Source organism: Symsagittifera roscoffensis, chromosome 2 (assembly GCF_963678635.1).
Source record: "Symsagittifera roscoffensis chromosome 2, txSymRosc1.1, whole genome shotgun sequence".
In the NCBI taxonomy this organism is placed as follows: domain Eukaryota; kingdom Metazoa; phylum Xenacoelomorpha; order Acoela; family Convolutidae; genus Symsagittifera; species Symsagittifera roscoffensis.
Window position 1 is genome coordinate 46,507,310 of NC_087063.1, and position 21,586 is coordinate 46,528,895.

At 37.5% G+C, this 21,586-nt stretch overlaps 1 protein-coding gene across 2 annotated transcripts; it reads right to left on the reverse strand.

Annotated features, from left to right (window-relative positions):
* Positions 1-1,879: 1,879 nt before the first annotated feature.
* On the reverse strand, positions 1,880-14,925 carry LOC134840749 (titin-like). 2 transcript variants are annotated; one of them, XM_063856771.1, is made up of 2 exons: positions 8,709-14,925; positions 1,880-2,677 (listed from the first exon to the last, which is right to left on the reverse strand). In XM_063856771.1, exons 1-2 carry the CDS (start codon positions 14,907-14,909, stop codon positions 2,336-2,338), a joined length of 6,543 nt encoding a protein of 2,180 aa, XP_063712841.1. In that variant the 5' UTR covers positions 14,910-14,925; the 3' UTR covers positions 1,880-2,335. The 2 variants fall into 2 exon arrangements, with proteins under 2 accessions (XP_063712841.1, XP_063712840.1); XM_063856770.1 differs by having other exon boundaries at positions 8,694-14,925.
* Positions 14,926-21,586: the final 6,661 nt, after the last annotated feature.

Here is a 21,586-nt window from a genome sequence, read left to right on the forward strand (position 1 = left end):
ATTTAAAAATTAACATGTCACACCGAATTGACCATTCACAATTCATCAAACTGGACGACTAACACCGTTATTGCGCTAAAACCACCAATTTTCTCCTTCAGCTGCTATAATAAAAATTCGAATTCGAACTGCATTTTGATACATTCTGGTCGAATGTCACACTGGTTTGCCTCAATTTTTTATCAATTGGAAAATTGGGAGAACTTTAGATTTTTGTTGGATCAAGCTTGCTTAAGAGTTATGTTGAAAACTTTTCAATTGATGCAGTTTTGTGTTCATGTTTCTTTTCTGAACTAAATTTCCATAAGCATTCTTTCGGTAGATTTAAGAAAAAAGAAAAATCAGACCTAGGTTTCATTGCAAAACTCTATTTGTTTTTCAGTTATGAAACTCTCAAGAAAGGTTTGCCATAAAAATTTTCAGATAATATTCAATAGGTTTGCTCTTATTTATTTGACCAAATTTTTGTTAAAATACACACATAAATTCCATTTCTACCATGTACTTATGTATTCTAAATAGCGGAAATTACGAAAATTTTGCAAGTATTTGATTGTAATTGGTTAAAAAAAAGTAATTCTGATGACAAAACTTACAGGAGTTACTCAATTAGAGAAATTTCATCTGCCAAACGTTAGATTTGCACAAAAGATATATCTGTGGAAATTGAGAAAAAGTGTACTTCCACCAAATTGAATAAAACTTGTCAAATAAGTTTTTGAAATTTCTCATAAGTTTCCTCCATTATTTCCCATTTTTAAAAACACCATAACTGTGATAAATACTGGGATAAACTATGAATTTGTGTCAATTTAGCAAAACTTCGAAAATTTTCAGAAATTGCACTATTGACAAAAAACGAAGATTCGAATCATGAACATAATTTTTTAAGAAAATAATTCATGAAAATTTGAAATATTTTGCTATTAATGATCGAAGAAGAGGGTTTTGTTGACTAAGTTTATCTTTACTTTCACAAATAAAAACCAGTAAAAAAAGATATATGAAAGGTGTAAAATGGAAAGAAATTGGATAAATGCTGAGTCTAACATGAAACACTTTTACTTACTTGTTCAAAAATTAAGATAATTTTCACAATTCTTCCGATAATTTGGAAGTTTCATCATTGGTTCAAATGATCTGAGCGTTGTTTATAGTTTTCACAGCACTATAAAACACGCATCTTAGCTTTAACTAGATCCAATTTTATCGTATTTCTTTTTTTGAGGAAAAAATGAAGAAAAAAAAGTTTTGTGTCATTGTCTTAACATGATACCAATTAATCAACAATTTGGATTTTCAAATCTTTTCTCATTAAATAGCATTAATTTTTTTTTAATTGGATGAGCAATTTCGAAAAATACCCAAAACTGCAAAACTTTTCCAAAAAATGAGATTTTTTCCAAAAACTTACCATCTGAAACTTACCATCCGAAACTAATTATTAGACGTTGAGAAATTCCCTATTCCCTATCTTAATACATAGGATTTTTAACATTCCTGTTTAGAATCTTACACATTGCTGCATCGGCAAAATTGGGCGCCAAAACTTTTTTTCTCGTAACTTACCTTGAGAAACCTATAACCTGAATACATGGGAAATCTATTCCCTATGTTAATACATAGGGTGAAGAACGGATAGTCTATAACCTCTATTAATACATTTCGGCAAAATCGGGCGCCAAAAATTTTTGGCAAAACCAACACGTCCTGATAGAGGTTTCTTCAATACGTTCATTGACAACTAATAATCTTTGCACTGAAATGCGCGACTAAGAAAAAATAATGATCTGATAACATTACATTCCCCAGTCCGCTAATGTAAAATAACATGGTTCTTTGTTTCCACTCAACCTTCAAAATCTTAGCACTAAAACAATCAGGGTAACACAAAATTAAATTCTCGTGTTATCTCCATAGGAATCGATCAATCATGAGCCAATTAGAACAAAACCTCAACAAGATCAAAACCTGCATCAACAATTTCAAAAGCAGCCAATCCAGTTTAACAAATCAGTGTAGATTCTCGTACCATTTCCCCTTTACCAGACCACTGAAGAGCGATTAACGTCGTGGCGCAAAACTTTGAGAATAGCACCATAACAAAAAATCATGTCTAAACTCGATTTGAAAATTGGCTTTGGCAGAAAATAGAAATAAAACAACGCTTCTGGTGAACGAAACCCTTTTTGTCACATCTTTTACTAATGTCTGTCATGTTTCAAGTCTCTTACAAACAGTATACGGATACAATAATCTGGGATTTCATAAAATTAAAAAAAAAAAGAATAAAACAAATGCAGGGGGTTTCGTCCAAACTGGATCTACATTTTGTTTAAAACTTGATTGAGTTCACTTGCATGTTAATAATTCCTCCCATGTACTGTCCTCGTTTCTTCTTAGTCTTCTCATGTTTGAAGTTTCTGCCCTGAACTGAGGAGAGCTGTGAGTTCGCCTTTTGACCCCAACTGCCCTGATAGTTCTTCAACGAGTGGTAGCTGTTGTTCAACTGACTCAAAGCGTCTTGATTGTACTCTTCGGCCTTCACTCGTCTGAATGGTTCACTTTTTCGTCCCTTCGCCTCGTCATGGTCATTTTGTTTAACTGGAGTAGCCTTTGCAATCACCGCACTCAGGTCGACTGACTTTCGGGCTTTTTTGTTGTAATAACTATCGTTCTAAAATCGATTATATTTATAGTTCAATAAAAAAACTAAGGGTTTTTAAACAATATTTCGAACACAATTTTTGACGTGTTTCTTTTTCTAGAATTTCAAATAAAAAATTGAGTTAACCTCATTCAATAGTATGAATAGTATGGAAATATATCAAAGTGCATAGTAAAAGAATCAAATTTCTTCATCTTTTAGTTTTATGAGGGACAATGTCCCGCAACCAAAATAGTATTTAAATGTTATATTTCAATATAAAGAAAATGCCAATATAATAAAATATCTGTTAATTAAAACAGAAAGGCAATTTGAAAAAAAAACTAAGATAATCCATAATTTGCATAATGAAAGTTTTCCTGGGTAGTCACGACTCGTTCTTTACAAGCCCAAACTGACAAGAAATGGATTGCAACCGATTGTATACAGCTTGCGTCAAAGACCTTAAAAATGCTACGAATTTATTTAAAATTGATTTAAACCACTTTTTGGCTGCTTACGGATTATCGAAGGTTGGAAAAGAGTAATAAACGCATGTAAACATAAAAAAAACACTGACCTTCTTGAAAAAATCTCTTTCGAATTTCAGAGAAAAAAGATGCCTGCTAAGCTCTTTGAATTTCTAGAACAATTTAGGATTGGCGCTTTTCTAATTTTGAAACTTCAAAAATATATGGCCTTAAAGCTCTTTTCTAATTTAAAAAAAATAAACCAATTTGAGAAAAATGGAACACCAGGTAAAATTTTATTCTGCGGGAAAAACAACTTTCGAAATTAGAAGTCGACTACATTTTTCATGAACTTAAAAATTTAGCTGATCGATATAGGCATTTGCTTTTCTTTTAACAAAGGAAATAAAGTGAACTTAAAAAAAAAACAAAAATCACACCGCGAAAAGTAAAAAATGAGCGTGAACAATTTCTTAGACTTTCCTGAGACAAAACATCAAGACCTTTATAAGAGTCTGACTAAGTTCACCAACTCATGAATAACATAGCCAACTGACAGTTTGAAAAGAGTAATCATCACACGAAAACAGAATAAAAACAGACTTTGTTGAAAAAATCTAAACTTTCGAATTTCAAAAAAATAGATACCCTTTAAGCTCTTTGAATTTCTACAACAATTTAGTATGGGCGCTTTTTTGATAACAATAACCCAACTTGAGAAACCTGGATCAATAAGTTGAGTTTTTATTCTGCTGAAAATCTAAAATATAAATTCAATTTTTCGAAACTAGGAACTGTTCACGTTTTTTCCGCCATTTCCACGTTCGTATTTGGAGAGTGCTATTTACGTAACTTTCAGCAGATGAATTTCAACTGAACTCAAAAAGTGAACTATACCAAAAAATACATCAATATTTTAAGTCTTTTTCCTGAAAAAAAATCAGCAAGACCTATATAAGAGTCTTCACTACGTTCATTACTCTTATTAACAAGGAATTCCCGTAAACTCTCCTCGAGTACCTCTAGCTCTCATGGAGATAAATCTTGATTAAAAAATTTAGCTAAGTTTTGAATATTTAAAAAAAATTTTGAAACAAAAAGAACAACTAAATTAAATCAATTTTGCTAAGATTTTGATGGGTTTTAGTATATGGCAAAAGTCCATCCAAATCAAATTTTTAGGAAAAAAATTAAGTTTATTTTTCTACCGTAAAAATCAGTTCGAATTCATTCTAATTCGTTTTACGTAAATAAAACAACTACCATAAATCGATTTTTGTACTGTTTTTTTATCAGTATAACAATCGATTCAAATCTGTGGCATTCACAAAAGATGTTTTTTTCTATTTTTAAAAATCGATATAAAAAACACAAAAGCGAAGCTGCGCTTGGCAAACACTAACAAAAACACGACAAAAAAGCAACTTTACAAAGTAAAATAAGATAAAATAGAAATAAGCCTCTAATTAGGAAAACTTTGTTACGGATTGGTTTCGAACCTGTGACCTCAAAAATTGGAGTTTCACGTCCTGCCATCTCGGCTGCGAGCGCTTAACAATCAGCAAATACTAGCCAAAAGTGCTAGTAAATTGCCAATGTCATGCAGCAGAAGTGGCACCAAATACAAATAGACACAATTTAGCATGTAATAATTTGGAATATAACAAACTGAAGGCATCCACACTAACTTTGCACATAATAAATTGGAAGCATAAAACCACATTGTGTATAAAATATGCATTTCAAAAAACTGAGAGATATTTTGAGTTAGAAAATTTCTGAAATCGAGTTTTTGTTATTGCTATTTTGTTTGAAACAAATAGCTGCTTTTGGTTCATTTGATGAATTAAAAATGCATCAACTGTGTTAATATGTTACAACTCGAATTTCAACGCACATGCTATCAAAATACAAATAAACACCAAATACAAATAGACACAATTTTGCATGTAATAATTTGGAATATAACAAACTGAAGGCATCCACACTAACTTTGCATATAAAAAATCGGAACCATAAAACCACATTGTGTATAAAATATGCATTTCAAAAAATTGAGATATATTGAGTTAGAAAATTTCTGCAATCGAATTTTTGTTATTGCTATTTTGTTTGAAACAAATAGCTTCTTTTGGTTCATTTGATGACTTAAAAACGCATCAACTGTATTAACATATTACTTCTCGAATTTCAACGCACATGCTATCAAAAAGCCGTACAAGTGCCACTAAATTAGAAAAAAAAGAATAGTCGTACTAAACACAACACAAACGCTCACTGAAGTTCGTTAGTGTCATTAAGACCAGTTAAAAAAACTCTCGACTCATTGATTTGTTTTTCATTGCACGCAAAATTACTCGTGAAATCTAAAACGTCAAAACGAAATAGGTTTTTTTTTCAATTAGTTGAACCACAAAATGGCATTTGTAACTAAGAACAAAACTGAGCGGACACATGATAAAATAAAAATTTGATTTTTTCAAGGCTGAAGTATTCCACTGAGCAAAAAAACTCTTGTCCGAAATCGAACCCCAGACCCTTGCCGTCCAAACCATGGACGATACATCTCAGGGATTCTGTTGCACAAGTTGTTAACCTTAAAATGTCTGTTCTGATTTGATAAAACCAATGCTAATCACAAGCGTAAAAAAGTTATCACTCCCGGCATTAAAAAACTGACAAAACTACTTTCGACAACTCAGATGTAAAAATGCCTTCATGGTGAATGCCAGTGCACGGTAAAACTTTGAAACAAGCAAATATTGACTATTAAATCACATAAATCGGCAGCTCAACTCAGAATTTCAGAAGTTTTGTCTGAACGTGTTTGTGACGATTCATTAAATCGCCACAGCAATTCAGAAAAAAACTTGCCGGGGAATCGAACAACAAAATTTCAAGTTAGCACAAATAACAAATTTGAGTCCGAAAAATTCAACCGCATGTCAAACTTCAAGTCGGTAACGCAATTGGTTTCTGAGACAAAATAAACCTAGCCAATAGACAGCTGAAAGAGAGTCATGAACGCGAGAAAATAGAAAAAACGGACTTGTTTTTTTTTGAAAAACTTCAAATTTCATAGAAAAAATTTTGAAGCTTTAAATCACTTAGAATTTCAAAAATAATTTATGATAAAATTGGCGCTCTTTTGATAAAATTAACCCAATATGAGAAAACTGGATCAGCAGTTGAATTTTAAATTCCACTGGAAAATCTGATAATTAAATTCTACTGTCGAAACAAGGAGTCGATCACGTTTTTCGTGACATTTACGCTTTTGCTGTTCGATAGTGGAGTTTGCCTTCCTTTAAAGAAGGAAAATGAACTAAACTTGAAAAGAAATCGCAAGTCAAACCGCGAAGAATCAAAACTGAGCGTGAACAAAATATAAGTTTTTTAATGAAAAAACCAAAACAAAAAAACTCACCAAGACATATATAAGAATATTCACTACGTTCATTACTCTTAAAATTGAGGGTGAAGAAAACATGCTTTTCATTCATTGAACTTTTATCAGCAAAATAAGATCCCAGTTTCTGTGTACTTTGCTTATTTCAAGAAAAAATGAACTGCGGGAGTACTCAGCAAAATTTTTTTTTTAAATGAAACAAATAACTTTTTTTTTCAATTTTCAATATGAGCTGCAATATATATAGCCCTATCTGCATTTAAGCTAGAAGAGACTCACTATAAATTTGATTATTTCAGACAAATTGTTGGCCGGAATTAATAATAAACTTGAAGACAAATTTTTGATCATAGAAAAAAAAATAGCCAACAGACAGTTGGAAAAGAGTCAATGAACGCACCAATAAGAAAAAAACGATGACTTGAATTTCGAAACTTCAGCTTTCGAAATTACGAAAAAATATATGGCTTTTTCGATTAAAAAAACCAATTTGAGAAAAATAGATCACCAGGTAAAATTTTATTCTGCGGGAAAAACAACTTTCGAAATAAGAAGTCGACCACAATTTTCATGAACTTTAAGCTTTTGCTGATCGATAAAGGAATTTGCTTCTCTTTTAACAAAGGAAATAAGTTCACAAACTCATAAATAAAATAACCAACTGACCGTTGGAAAAGAGTAATCACCACACGAAAACAGAATAAAAACAGACTTTGTTGAAAAAATCTCAACTTTCGAATTTCAAAAAAAAAGATGCCCTTTAAGCTCTTTGAATTTCTAGAACAATTTAGGATTAGCGCTTTTTTGATAACATTAACCCAAATTGAGAAACCTGGATCAATAACTTGAGTTTTTATTCCGCTGGAAATCTAAAATTTAAATTCCATTTTTCGAAACAAGAAACTGTTCACTTTTTGCGCCATTTTCACGTTCGCATTTGGAGAGTACTATTTACGTAACTTTCAGAAGATGGATTTCAATTGAAGTCCAAAAGTGCATTATACCAAAAAGTACATCAATACTTAGTCTTTTTCTTGAAAAAAAAACAGCAAGACCTATATACGAGTCTTCACTACGTTCATTACTCTTATTAACAAGGAATTCCCGTAAACTCTCCTCGAGTACCTCTAGCTCTCATGGAGATTGATCTTGATTAAAAAATTTAGCTAAGTTTTGAATATTTAAAAAAAATTTTGAAACAAAAAGAACAAGTAAATTAAATAAATTTTGCTGAGATTTTGATGGGTTTTAGTATATGGCGTAAGTTTATTTTTCTACCTTTAAAATCAATTCGAATTCATTCTTATTTGCTTTAGGTAAATAAAAAGGCTACCTTTTTCGGTACGTTCATTACTCTTAATAAACAAACTTATTTTCCCATTTATAAACAATTACTAATCGTGATCGTCAACTTAGAGGCAATGATAGTTTGCATATACAAGCAAAATTAAAAACTGGCCATAAAAGTTTTCATTACTGATTAAACGAAAACACTGAGTACTATCCTATGCCGATCCCTTGATCTACAGATTCAACATTCCACTTAGTGACAACTAACTATACCACAGATGCCTGTTGCTGCTTTGTTAATCAATACAGTAAGCAATTAATGCATTTTGATAAAGCGAACAGATCTCTCGATATCATATACACAGAGGCAAAGCTGCGCTTTGCAAGCACTAGCGAGAAAACGACAAAAAAGCAGCTTTATAAAGTGAAAAAAAAAAGAAAAAAAACTTTGGCTATGTGTCGGATTTAAACCTGCAACCTCGAGAATTTTTGTCCACGTATTTCACTCTCAGTCACGGATGCACTCGGCAAACACTAGCCAAAATAAAGCAGAAAACAGATACTATGAAGTTTCCAATATTACAGATCGTGATTATAGCAAACGTGTCATCAAATTCATTTGCGAGTTAGGTTCGAAAACAAAATTGAATCATACTAATACATGACGCTCGCTAGTGTTATTAAAAACTTTTGCAACTGAATCGGCTGCTTAAATTAGCAAAAATTGTGGTCTCGTTAAAAATAAGCGCTCCGCTTCTGTAATATTTGCAAGAGAGGAAATCAAATGATTTCTTGAAGCCCGAGAACAAAACCAAGCATCTGTATCTTACCAATAGTTAGATCCTCGAAGCTCGAGCGAGAATTAAATAGAACTCACACGAATGTAACTCACGGTTTCTTGCCAATCGAATTTCCTCTTCCTTCCTGACTGTTGATTAAGGTAATTTTCTGATTGTGCTTTTGTCTCGTGTTCAGGCTGGTTTGCATCACTGAGCTGATTCAGACTCTTGTTGAGTTTCTTCGCAGGTGGTTGATCAATTGTTTCTGAGGAAATAGTCTTCAGCTTTCTTTTTTGAGACGTATTAACATTTTCTTCTGAATCATCTGTAGAATCGCTGTTGACTGAGTTGGCTGTTACTGCAGGAGTATTTTTTCTTGCTGATACAGACATTTTCTGCTCGCCGTCTGAAGATTCTTCAGAATCAACAATGGCATGCGGCTTCGGAGTTGTAACAGGATTCGCTTTATTTGCTGAAACGGGCTTCTTAGGTTCTTCGTCTGAAGAATCGTCAGAATCATCATTGGCAACAGGCTGCTTCGGAGTTGCAACAGGCTTCGCTTCAGTTGCTGTAACAGACTTTTTAGGCTCGTCGTCTGAAGAATCGTCAGAATCATCGCGGGCAACAGGAGGCTTTTGAGTTGTAACAGGCGGCCTCGGAGGTGCAACAGATTTCGGTGTAGTTGCTTTAACAAGTTTTTTAGGCTCGTCTTTTGAAGAATTGTCAGATTCATCATTGGCAACAGGTCGCTTCGGAGTTGCAACACGCTTCGCTTTAGATGCTGTAACAAGCGTTTTAGGCTCGTCGTCTGAAGAATCGTCAGATTCATCATTGGCAACAGGCCGCTTCGGAGTTGCAACACGCTTCGCTTTAGATGATGTAACAAGCGTTTCAGGCTCGTCGTCTGAAGAATCGTCAGAATCATCATCAGCAACAGGTGATTTCGGCGCTGTAACAGGTGGTTTTGGAGGAGCAACCGGCTTCGCTTTAGCTGCTGTAATAAGCTTTTTAGGCTCGTATTCTGAAGAATCGCCAGAATCATCATTGGCAACAGGCGGCTTCGGAGTTGCAACACGCTTCGTTTTAGATGCTGTAACAAGCGTTTTAGGCTCGTCGTCTGAAGAATCGTCAGAATCATCATCAGCAACAGGTGGTTTCGGCGTTGTAACAGGCGGTTTTGGAGGAGCAACCGGCTTCGCTTTAGATGCTGTAACAAACTTTCTGGGCTCGTCGTCTGTAGAATCGTGAGAAACATCATCAGCAATAGGCGGTTTCGGAGCTATAACAGGCTTCACTTTAGTTGCTGTAACGGGCTTTTTATGTTCGTCGTCTGAAGAATCGTCAGAATCATTACTGTCAACAGGAGGTTTTGGAGTTGTAACAGGCTTCGCTTTAGTTGCTGTAACAGGCTTTGTAGGCTCGTCGTCTGAAGAATCGTCAGAATCATCATTATCAACAGGCGGCTTCGAAGCTGTAACATGCTTCGCTCTAGTTGCTGTAACGGGCTTTTTAGGTTCGTCGTCTGAAGAATCGTCAGAACCATCATTGGCAACAGGCGCCTTCAGGGGTGCAACAGGCTTCGGTTTAGTTGATGCAACAGGCTCTTTAGAATCGCCGTCCGAAGAATAGTTAGAATCATCACAGGCAACATGAGGTTTTGGAGTTCCTACAAGCTTCGGATTTGCGAAAAGCTTGGGCTTATTCTCTGTAACAGGCCTTTTCGGCTCGTCGTTTGAAGAATCGTCCGTATCGTCATTTCGAGCTAGAGGCTGCGGAGTTGCACCAGGCTTCGGTTTATTTGCAGGATTTTTCGGTTCGCCGTCTGAAGAATCGTCAGACTCATCACTGCCAACAGGAGGTTTTGGAGTCGCATCAGGCTTTGGGCTTACAACAGTCCTCGTCTTCTTCGATGTAACAGGTCTTCTTTTCGGCTCGTCGTCCGATGAGTCGTCAGAATCATCATTGGCAGCCGGGGGCTTCGGAGGTGCAACCGGTTTCCGAGTAGTAACAGGGTTCACTTTGGTCGCTGCGAACGGCTTTTTTGGCTCGTCTGAGGAATCGTCAGAAACATCATTGGCTACTGGAGTCCTCAGAGTTGAAATAGGCGGTTTCGGAGGAGCAACCGACTTCGCTTTAGATGCTGTAACAAGCTTTTTAGGCACGTCGTCTGCAGAATCATGATTGGCAACAGGCAGCTTTGGAGCTGTAACAGGCTTCGTTTTAGTTACCGTAACAAGTTTTTTAGGTTCGTCTTCTGAAGAATTGTCAGAATCATCATTGGCAACAGGCGGCTTCGGAGGTGCAACAGGCTTCAATTTATTTGCTGCAACAGGCATTTTAGGCTCGTCGTCTGAGGAATCGTCAGAACCGTCGTTGGCAACAGTCATTTTCAGTGTTGTAACACGTGGCTTCGAAGCAGCAGTAGTAGGCTTCGTTTTAGTAGCTGAAACAGGCTTTTTAGGCTCGTCATCTGATGAATCGTCAGAATCATCGTCAGCAACAGGCGGCTTCACAGTTGTAACAGATGGTTTTGGAGTAGCAACCGACTTCGCTTTTGCTGCTGTAACAAGCTTTTTAGGCTCGTCGTCTGAAGAATCGTCAGAATCATCGTGGGCAACAGGCGGATTGGCAGCTGTAACAGGCTTTTTGGGCTCGTCGTCGGATGAATCGTCAAAATCATTGTCAGTAACAGGCGGCTTCGAAGTTGTAACAGGTTGCCTCGGAGGTGCAACAGCAGGCTTTGCTGCAGAAACTGTAACGAGCTTTTTAGGCTCGTCGTCTGAAGAATCGTCAGAATCATCATCAGCAACAGGCGGCTTCAGAGTTGTAACAGGTGGTTTTGGAGTAGCAACCGACTTCGCTTTAACTGGTGTAACAAGCTTTTTAGGCTCGTCGTCTGAAGAATCGTCAGAATCATCGTGGGCAACAGGCGGATTGGGAGCTGTAACAGGCTTCGTTTTAGTTGCTGTCTCAGGCTTTTTGGGCTCGTCGTCGGATGAATCGTCAAAATCATCGTCAGTAACAGGCGGCTTCGAAGTTGTAACAGGTTGCCTCGGAGGTGCGACAGCAGGCTTTGCTGCAGAAACTGCAACGAGCTTTTTAGGCTCGTCGTCTGAAGAATCGTCAGAATCATCATCAGCAACAGGCGGCTTCAGAGTTGTAACAGATGGTTTTGGAGTAGCAACCGACTTCGCTTTAACTGGTGTAACAAGCTTTTTAGGCTCGTCGTCTGAAGAATCGTCAGACTCATCATGGGCAACAGGCGGATTGGGAGCTGTAACAGGCTTCGTTTTAGTTGCTTTAACAGGCTTTTTGGGCTCGTCGTCTGATGAATCGTCAGAATCATCGTCAGCAACAGGCGGCTTCGGAGTTGTAATAGGTGGCTTCGGAGGTGCAACAGCAGGCTTCGTTGCAGATGCCGTAACGAGCTTTTTAGGCTCGTCGTCTGAGGAATCGTCAGAATCATCCATAGAAACAGGAGGCTTCGGAGGTGCAAAAGGCTTCGGTGTAGTTGCTTCAACAAGTTTTTTAGGCTCTTCGTCTGAAGAATCGTCAGAATCATCGTGGGCAACAGGCGGCTTCGGAGCTGTAACAGGATTCGTTTTGGTTGCTGCAACAGGCTTTTTAGGCTCGTCGTCTGAAGAATCGTCAGAATCATCGTCAGCAACAGGCGGCTTCGGAGTTGTAACGGGTGGTTTTGGAGGAGCAACCAGCTTCGCTTTAGCTGCTGTACCAAGCTTTTTAGGCTCGTCATCTGAAGAATCGTCAGAACCATCGTGGGCAACATGCGACTTTAGAGCTGTAACAGGCTTCGTTTTAGTTGCTGCAACAGGTATTTTAGGCTCGTTATCTGAGGACTCGTCAGAATCGTCCTTGGCAATAGGCTTTTTCAATGTTGTAGCATGCGGCCTCGGAGAGGCGATAGGTTTTTTAGGCTCGTCGTCTGAAGAATCGTCAGAATCATCGTCAGCAACAGGCGGCTTTGGAGTTGTAACGGGCGGTTTTGTAGGAGCAACCAGCTTCGCTTTAGCTGCTGTAACAAGCTTTTTAGGCTCGTCTTCTGAAGAATTGTCAGAATCATCATTGGCAACAGGCGGCTTCGGAGCTGTAACAGGATTCGTTTTGGTTGCTGCAACAGGTATTTTAGGCTCGTTATCTGAAGACTCGTCAGAATCGTCCTTGGCAACAGGCTTTTTCAATGTTGTAGCATGCGGCCTCGGAGAGGCGATAGGTTTTTTAGGCTCGTCGTCTGAAGAATCGTCAGAATCATCGTCAGCAACAGGCGGCTTCGGAGTTGTAACGGGCGGTTTTGGAGGAGCAACCAGCTTCGCTTTAGCTGCTGTAACAAGCTTTTTAGGCTCGTCATCTGAAGAATCGTCAGAACCATCGTGGGCAACATGCGACTTTAGAGCTGTAACAGGCTTCGTTTTAGTTGCTGCAACAGGTATTTTAGGCTCGTTATCTGAGGACACGTCAGAATCGTCCTTGGCAATAGGCTTTTTCAATGTTTTAGCATGCGGCCTCGGAGAGGCGACAGGTTTTATAGGCTCGTCGTCTGAAGAATCGTCAGAATCATCGTCAGCAACAGGCGGCTTTGGAGTTGTAACGGGCGGTTTTGGAGGAGCAACCAGCTTCGCTTTAGCTGCTGTAACAAGCTTTTTAGGCCCGTCTTCTGAAGAATCGTCAGAATCATCATTGGCAACATGCGGCTTCGGAGCTGTAACAGGCCTCGTTTTAATTGGTGCAACAGGCTTTTTAGGCTCGTCATCTGAAGAACCGTCAGAAACATCGTGGGCAACATGCGACTTTAGAGCTGTAACAGACTTCGTTTTAGTTGCTGCAACAGGTATTTTAGGCTCGTTATCTGAGGACACGTCAGAATCGTCCTTGGCAATAGGCTTTTTCAATGTTGTAGCATGCGGCCTCGGAGAGGCGACAGGTTTTTTAGGCTCGTCGTCGGAAGAATCGTCAGAATCATCGGCAGCAACAGTCGGCTTCGGAGTTGTAATGGGCGGTTTTGGAGGAGCAACCAGCTTCGCTTTAGCTGCTGTAACAAGATTTTTAGGCTCGTCATCTGAAGAATCGTCAGAATCATCATTATCAACAGGCGGCTTCGAAGCTGTAACATGCTTCGCTCTAGTTGCTGTAACGGGCTTTTTAGGTTCGTCGTCTGAAGAATCGTCAGAACCATCATTGGCAACAGGCGCCTTCAAGGGTGCAACAGGCTTCGTTTTATTTGCTGCAACGGGCTTTTTAGGCTCGTTATCTGAGGACTCGTCAGAATCGTCCTTGGCAATAGGCTTTTTCAATGTTGTAGCATGCGGCCTCGGAGAGGTGGCAGGTTTTTTAGGCTCATCGTCTGAAGAAGCGTCAGAATCATCGTCAGCAACAGGCGGCTTCGGAGTTGTAACGAGCGGTTTTGGAGGAGCAACCAGCTTCGCTTTAGCTGCTGTAACAAGCTTTTTAGGCTCGTCGCCTGAAGAATCGTCAGAGTCATCGCGGGCAACATGCGGCTTTAGAGATGTAACAGGCTTCGTTTTACTTGCTGGAACGGGCTTTTTAGGATCTTCGTCTGAAGAAGTGTCAGAATCATCGTGGGCAACAGGCGACTTCGGAGTGGTTACAGGTCGTGTCGGAGGTGCAACAGGCTCTGCTTTAGATGCCGTAACGAGCTTTTTAGGTTCGTCGTCTGATGAATCGTCAGAATCCTCGTGGGCACTAGGCATCTTCGGGGTTGTAACAGACCTTTTCGGAGGTGCAACAGGCTTCGCTTTAGATTCAGCTACGAGCTTTTCAGGCTCGTCTTCTGAAGAGTCGTCAGAATCATCGTTGGCAACCTGAGGCTTCGGAGGCGCAGTGACCTTTGGTTTTGTTGCTTTAAGGGACTTTTTCGGTTCGTCGTCAGAAGAATCGTCAGAATCATCATTGGTAACCAGAGGGTTCACAGTTACAACGGTCTTCAGCTGTTGTGTTTTGACGACCGTCTTTAAAGACCCCAAATAAGACTTAGCTTCCTTGGACATAACCGCAAAGTTGCCTTTCTTTACAACTGCGGGCATTGCTGCTTTTTCATCCTCAGACGAATCGTCAGAATCTGAAGCAATGCCATTTTTAGATGGAGAGTATATTTTGACTTTCCCATTCGAAGCGGTTTTTGGCACTTTAATATCTGAATCATCTGAGGAAACACCTTCCGATCCTTCGTGAACTCCATTGATATTTTTCATCAAGATATTTGGCTCCGTTGATTTGACGAACGTAACAGGCTTTAATTTACTGTTGTTACTCTGCTGCCTTCCAGACTTCGTTTTCATCCCGTATCTTAAAAAAACGTCTACTTACAATCCAGCCGACGAAAATCCATTAACCAAATCTAACTTGCTCTCTTGAACCAATTTTGGTTCATTTTTCATAATTTTTTTCTTAACTCTGTTAAGCCCTATCATTGATGCATGTTAAAAAACAGCTTTTCTAAACAAGAGGAATTGCAAAAAAAGCCGAAATATGATTTAAAATTAGAATAAAAACTAGACAAACAGGCTATACAAAAATTAATGACTATGGTAAGAAAAATACATTACAAAAAATCATTCTTTTTGCAGGTTGAGCTGCAAACCAAACAAACAGATGAACAGCCATCCCTTTTGTACAAACCGAACAGCAAAATTATACAATATCTACAAAATAGACCCTTGAATTCGTGATAACAAAAAGAATGAAACACCCCCACTCCTCAGGTATTTGACCTCATGTCGACCCAAAGGATCCCCCTTTGTACAATTTTGGGATTTCTGGCTCACTGACCCTAAAATGTCTTTGGCGCCAATATAAACCAATGTTAAGGGGGGAGCGCGAGCCGAAAAAAAACGCAATTTTTTGGTCAAAAGTTTCAGAAAAAGGGCCTAAAAACGCCTTTTTTGCTTGTTTTTTTTCAAAAAAATTGCCAGCAGTACGTCAAAACAGGGTCTTTATAGTGAATTGGTAGAGCTCAGAAAATCAAGTTGTTCGACCTGAAAAAAAAGGTCGACAAAATCCTCTCCTCCCTCGAGAAAATTCTAGATCCGCCCCTGTCTAACTGCTAGAAAAAAAATATACTTGGTTTTTAGTCTATCTTCAGGGGCCGAATACAGCGCAAAAAAAACACCACTAAGCGCACAACTTACAATCCATCTTTCAAATCGGCGTATACTGATAAATCGGAGTAAAAAAGAGCGAGAAAAAAGTTGCAGATGTAATAGCCTGGCAAACTGGTTTTTGTAATGCAGAAAAATTCATGTTTGAAAAACCGTATGCCGTCCAAACTCGATCCCCAATGAAGGCACGGAAACTGAAAAAAAAATCGACTTGTTTTCCCATAAATCTTCAACTTTTGAATTTTGTCGAAAACTATATGTGGCCTTAAAGCTCTTCAAATTTGTAGAACAATTTACGATTGACACTTTTTTAATAAAAACAATCCCATTTGAGAAAACTGGATGAATATGTAATACTTTTATTTCGCTGGGAAATCTGATAATTAATATCCATTTTCGAAATTAGAAGTCGATCACGTTTTTCATGACCTTTACTTTTCAATGTTGATGTTCAATAGTGGAATTTGCCTTCCTTTTAACAAAGGAAATAAACTGAACTTGAAAAAAAATCACAAGTCGAATCGCGAAAAATTAAAACTGAGCGCGAACAAATTTGGAGACTTTTTCCTAAAAAAAATCAGCAAGACTTATATAAGAGTACTCATTGCGTTCATTTCTTTTAAAAACCTCAATCATCATACTTCGAAGATAAAATAGATGGCGCTTAAGCTCTTTGAATATCTAGAACAATTTAAGAAGACATTTTTTCGATACACTGAAAGACAGCCAAAATGGAAAAAAGAAATGAAGGCAGGGAAACTGAAAAAAAAATCGACTTGTTTTCAAAAATCTTCAACTTTTGAATTTCGAAGAAAACTATATGTGGCCTTAAAGCTCTTCGAAATTGTAGAACAATTTATGATTGACACCTTTGTTAAAATTAATCCAATTTGAGAAAACTGGATCAATATGTAATACTTTTATTTCGCTGGGAAATCTGATAATTAATATCCCTTTTCGAAATTAGAAGTCGATCACATTTTTCGTAACCTTTACATTTCGATGTTGATGTTCAATAAAGGAATTTGCCTTCCTTTTAACAAAGGAAAGAAACTGAACTTGAAAAAAAAATAACAAGTCGAATCGCGAAAAATTAAAACTGAGCGCGAACAAATTTGGAGACTTTTTCCAAAAAAAAATCAGCAAGACTTATATAAGAGTACTCATTGCGTTCATTTCTTTTAAAAACCTCAATCATCATACTTCGAAGATAAAATAGATGGCGCTTAAGCTCTTTGAATATCTAGAACAATTTAAGAAGACATTTTTTCGATAAAATTAAGAGAACGTTGGATCAATAAGTATTTTTTGCTGGGCAATTAAATTCCACTTTCGCATTTAGAATTCCATCAGTTTTTTCACAACTTTTACAATTTTGCTGTTCAAAAAATCCTTCTTTTCAAGGAAAGAAATGACTGAGGCTTGTCGTCTGAGGAATAGTCAGAATCATCAGGGGTAACAGGCGGTTTCAGAGCTATAACAGACTTTATTTTGGTAGCTGTAACATGCTTTTTAGGCTCGTCGTCTGAAGAATCATCAAAATCCTCGTGGGCACTAGGCATCTTCGGGGTTGTAACAGACCTTTTCGGAGGTGCAACAGGCTTCGCTTTAGATTCAGCTACGAGCTTTTCAGGTTCGTCTTCTGAACAGTCGTCAGAATCATCGTTGGCAACCTGAGGCTTCGGAGGCGCAGTGACCTTTGGTTTTGTTGCTTTAAGCGGCTTTTTCGGTTCGTCGTCAGAAGAATCGTCAGAATCATCATGGGTAACCAGAGGGTTCACAGTTACAACGGTCTTCAGCTGTTGTGTTTTGACGACCGTCTTTAAAGACCCCAAATAAGACTTAGCTTCCTTGGACATAACCGCAAAGTTGCCTTTCTTTACAACTGCGGGCATTGCTGCTTTTTCATCCTCAGACGAATCGTCAGAATCTGAAGCAATGCCATTTTTAGATGGAGAGTATATTTTGACTTTCCCATTCGAAGCGGTTTTTGGCACTTTAATATCTGAATCATCTGAGGAAACACCTTCCGATCCTTCGTGAACTCCATTGATATTTTTCATCAAGATATTTGGCTCCGTTGATTTGACGAACGTAACAGGCTTTAATTTACTGTTGTTACTCTGCTGCCTTCCAGACTTCGTTTTCATCCCGTATCTTAAAAAAACGTCTACTTACAATCCAGCCTTAAAATTTCAGGTTTCTCAAGTCGATAGCGCCCTTCCGACAAGGCAAACCGTATCAATCATGGTCAAATGCTAAATATATTTAAAATAAAATCATATGCACAATGCTTCAACAATGTGAATAATTATTCACTAGAATTAAGTGAAATGAGTGTTTCACAAACCAGCTAACATTAATGAAATAAAGTATTTTTCATTTGTCTAACGACTCTTTAATTTTCGAATAAATTAAATTTTGTCCAAGCATTGCAAATATGACTATAATATGTTGACTATAACTGACATCACAAAAACGTTCTGGAACAAACCGACCTGAAATAAGAGAACTAGCGTAACTCGTGCAACTTCTCGTTGGACTTCTTCGAACCATACAAAAAAAACTCAACACAAAGCCAATAGCACCAAGCAAAAGCGAGAAAACGTAAGCATAGCGGATTCCATTGTCTAAAAAATACACACAATAAGTATATTGAATCTTTGTTCCAATGCCAAAAAACTTTTAACAAAAACTTTTCCTAAGTGTACAGCTCTTCCCCGAAACAAATTAAGGACCAGCCCCTTGGGCAGGGGAGTTTCCTACAACCTGGTCTATCGATTAAACCCTTAATCCCAAATCTGGATGGGTAATTTTTGAAGAAATCGAAAAAGTTTGAAAAAATGGCCTAAAAACCGAAAAATTGACTTTTCCTAAGTGTATAGCTCTTCCCCTAGACAAATTAGGGACGAGCCGTTTGTGTAGGGGGGGGGGGGGTTCCTACAACCTGGTCTATCGATTAAACCCTTAATCCCAAATCTGGACGGGTAGTTTTTGAGGAAATCGGAAAGATTTGAAAAAAGGCCAAAAAAGTCAAAAAAGTGATTTTTCCTAAGTCTATAGCTCTTCCCCTAGGCAAGTTAAGGACCAGCCGCTTACGCGGGGGAGTTTCCTACAACCTGGTCTATCGATTAAACCCTTAATTTCAAATCTGGATGGGTAGTTTTTGAGGAAATCGATAATTTCCGAAAAAATAGGCAAAAAAATCAAAAAAGTGACTTTTCCTAAGTCTATTGCTCTTCCCCTAAGCAAATTAGGGACCAGCCGCTTGTGCATGGGAGTTTCCTACAACCTGGTCTATCGATTAAAGCCTTAATCCCAAATCTGGACGGGTAGTTTTTGAGGAAATCGAAAATTTCCGAAAAAATGGGCAAAAAGTGAAAAAAGTACCGAGTTGTGAAGCTTTTCTAAGACCGTAGGGGGTGGGGTAGGGTAAAAATTGCCCTAAATTTCATGCAGGCAGGTAGGTGAAACGCTACTGAATCCATTGGTACCACTTTTATGAGAATCTGACGGGCAGTTTTTTGGGAAAGCGAATTTTTCGAAAAAGCGTCTCAAAAAAAAAAAAAAAAAAACCAGATCTCATCTGAAAAAAAAAAACGTTTTCATAATACCTGTTTAATAAATCAAACAGGAATTTACTGTTGTTACTCTGCTGCCTTCCAGACTTCGTTTTCATCCCGTATCTTAAAAGAACGTCTGCTTACAATCCAGCCGATGAAAATCCATTAACCAAATCTAACTTGCTCTCTTGAACCAATTTTGGTTCATTTTTCATAATTTTTTTCTTAACTCTGTTAAGCCCTATCATTGATGCATGTTATAAAACAGCTTTTCTAAACAATAGGAATCGCAAATTAGCCGAACTATGATTTAAAATCAGAATAAAAACTAGACAAACAGAGGCGATATAAAAATTAATGACTATGGTAAAAAAAATACATTAAAAAATCATTCTTTTTGCAAGTTGAGCTGCAAACCAAACAAACAGATGAACAGCCATCCCTTTTGTACAAACCGAACAGCAAAATTATACAATATCTACAAAATAGACCCTTGAATTCGTGATAACAAAAAGAATGAAACTCCCCCACTCCTCAGGTATTTGACCTCATGTCGACCCAAAGGATCCCCCTTTGTACAATTTTGGGATTTCTGGCTCACTGACCCTTAAATGTCTTTGGCGCCATTATAAACCAATGTTAAGGGGGGAGCGCGCGCCGAAAAAAAACGCAATTTTTTGGTCAAAACTTTCAGAAAAAGGACCTAAAAACGCCTTTTTTGCTTGTTTTTTTTTTCAAAAAAATTGCCAGCAGTACGTCAAAACAGGGTCTTTATAGTGAATTGGTAGAGCTCAGAAAATCAAGTTGTTCGACCTGAAAAAAAGGTCGACAAAATCCTCTCCTCCCTCGAGAAAATTCTAGATCCGCCCCTGTCTAACTGCGAGAAAAAAAATATACTACTTCTGGAAAACTGTTGTTCGAAGCTTCATTAAGCGCTTGATTCGCAATAAAAAAAAACTATAGAAAAACGCAATGAAAAAATTTTTTTGTTGTGATTTTTTTGTTTTATAATTGATGTTTCAAAGACGACTTCAGTCAATTATTCCAAAATTACTAAAAGTATAAGCTCTCCTCTATTTTCTCTCACCACACCACAACAAAGCGACACAAACTTAATGCTTACTTGCTTTATTTATACAAAATTCTTGATGCACAAAATTTTCCAAAAAGCTTCCACATCTGGATACAGTAAGAACAGAGCGTTTGAGCAAAATACATAGAACAAAAATCAAGCTAACTTAACTTCAGATTGATTCTGCTTATTTGGGATTTCATAAACCTATGCATGTGATAAAGTGACGCTGATGCTGGGGTTCGAGTTTGAACGCGATATGAAATTTTCTGCAGTACAAAAAAATCCAGTTTACCCGGCTATCACACATCTGCCAATTTTTTTTCGATCTATTTTCTCTTAAATCTCAGTATAAATCGATTTGAAAGATGGATTGTCGAGCGACATTACAAAAACTTTCTATGTTGAACAAAACCAGTTTGAAATTTTTGGTTTTTAGTATATCTTCAGGGGCCGAATACAGCGCAAAAAACACCACCAATCGCACAACTTACAATCCATCTTTCAAATCGGCGTATACTGATAAATCGGAGTAAAAAAGATCGAGAAAAAATTTGCAGATGTGATAGCCTGGCAAACTGGTTTTTGTAATGCAGAAAAATACAGGTTTGAAAAACCGTATGCCGTCCAAACTCGATCCCCAGGATCAGCGTCACTTCATCCTAAGAATAATTTTAGTAATCTCAAAAGAGCAGAATCAACCTTTGAGACACAGAGGCGAAGCAAAGCTTCGCGCCACTAGCGATAGAACTAAAACAGTGTGGGATAATAATGAAAAAGAAGATGAAAAAAAAAACACTTTGAAAAAAGCAAATTTGTTTAGAAGTCCCTCTTGAAAAACAACAAACATAAAAAATAGCCAACTGACAAATTAAAGACAGTTCAACGCAAATAAACAAAAATTACTGACTTCATTTTTGAAAACAGCCAAAATGGAAAAGAGAAATGAAGGCACGGAAACTGAAAAAAAAATCGACTTGTTTTCCCATAAATCTTCAACTTTTGAATTTTGTCGAAAACTATATGTGGCCTTAAAGCTCTTCAAATTTGTAGAACAATTTACGATTGACACTTTTTTAATAAAAACAATCCCATTTGAGAAAACTGGATGAATATGTAATACTTTTATTTCGCTGGGAAATCTGATAATTAATATCCATTTTCGAAATTAGAAGTCGATCACGTTTTTCGTGACCTTTACTTTTCAATGTTGATGTTCAATA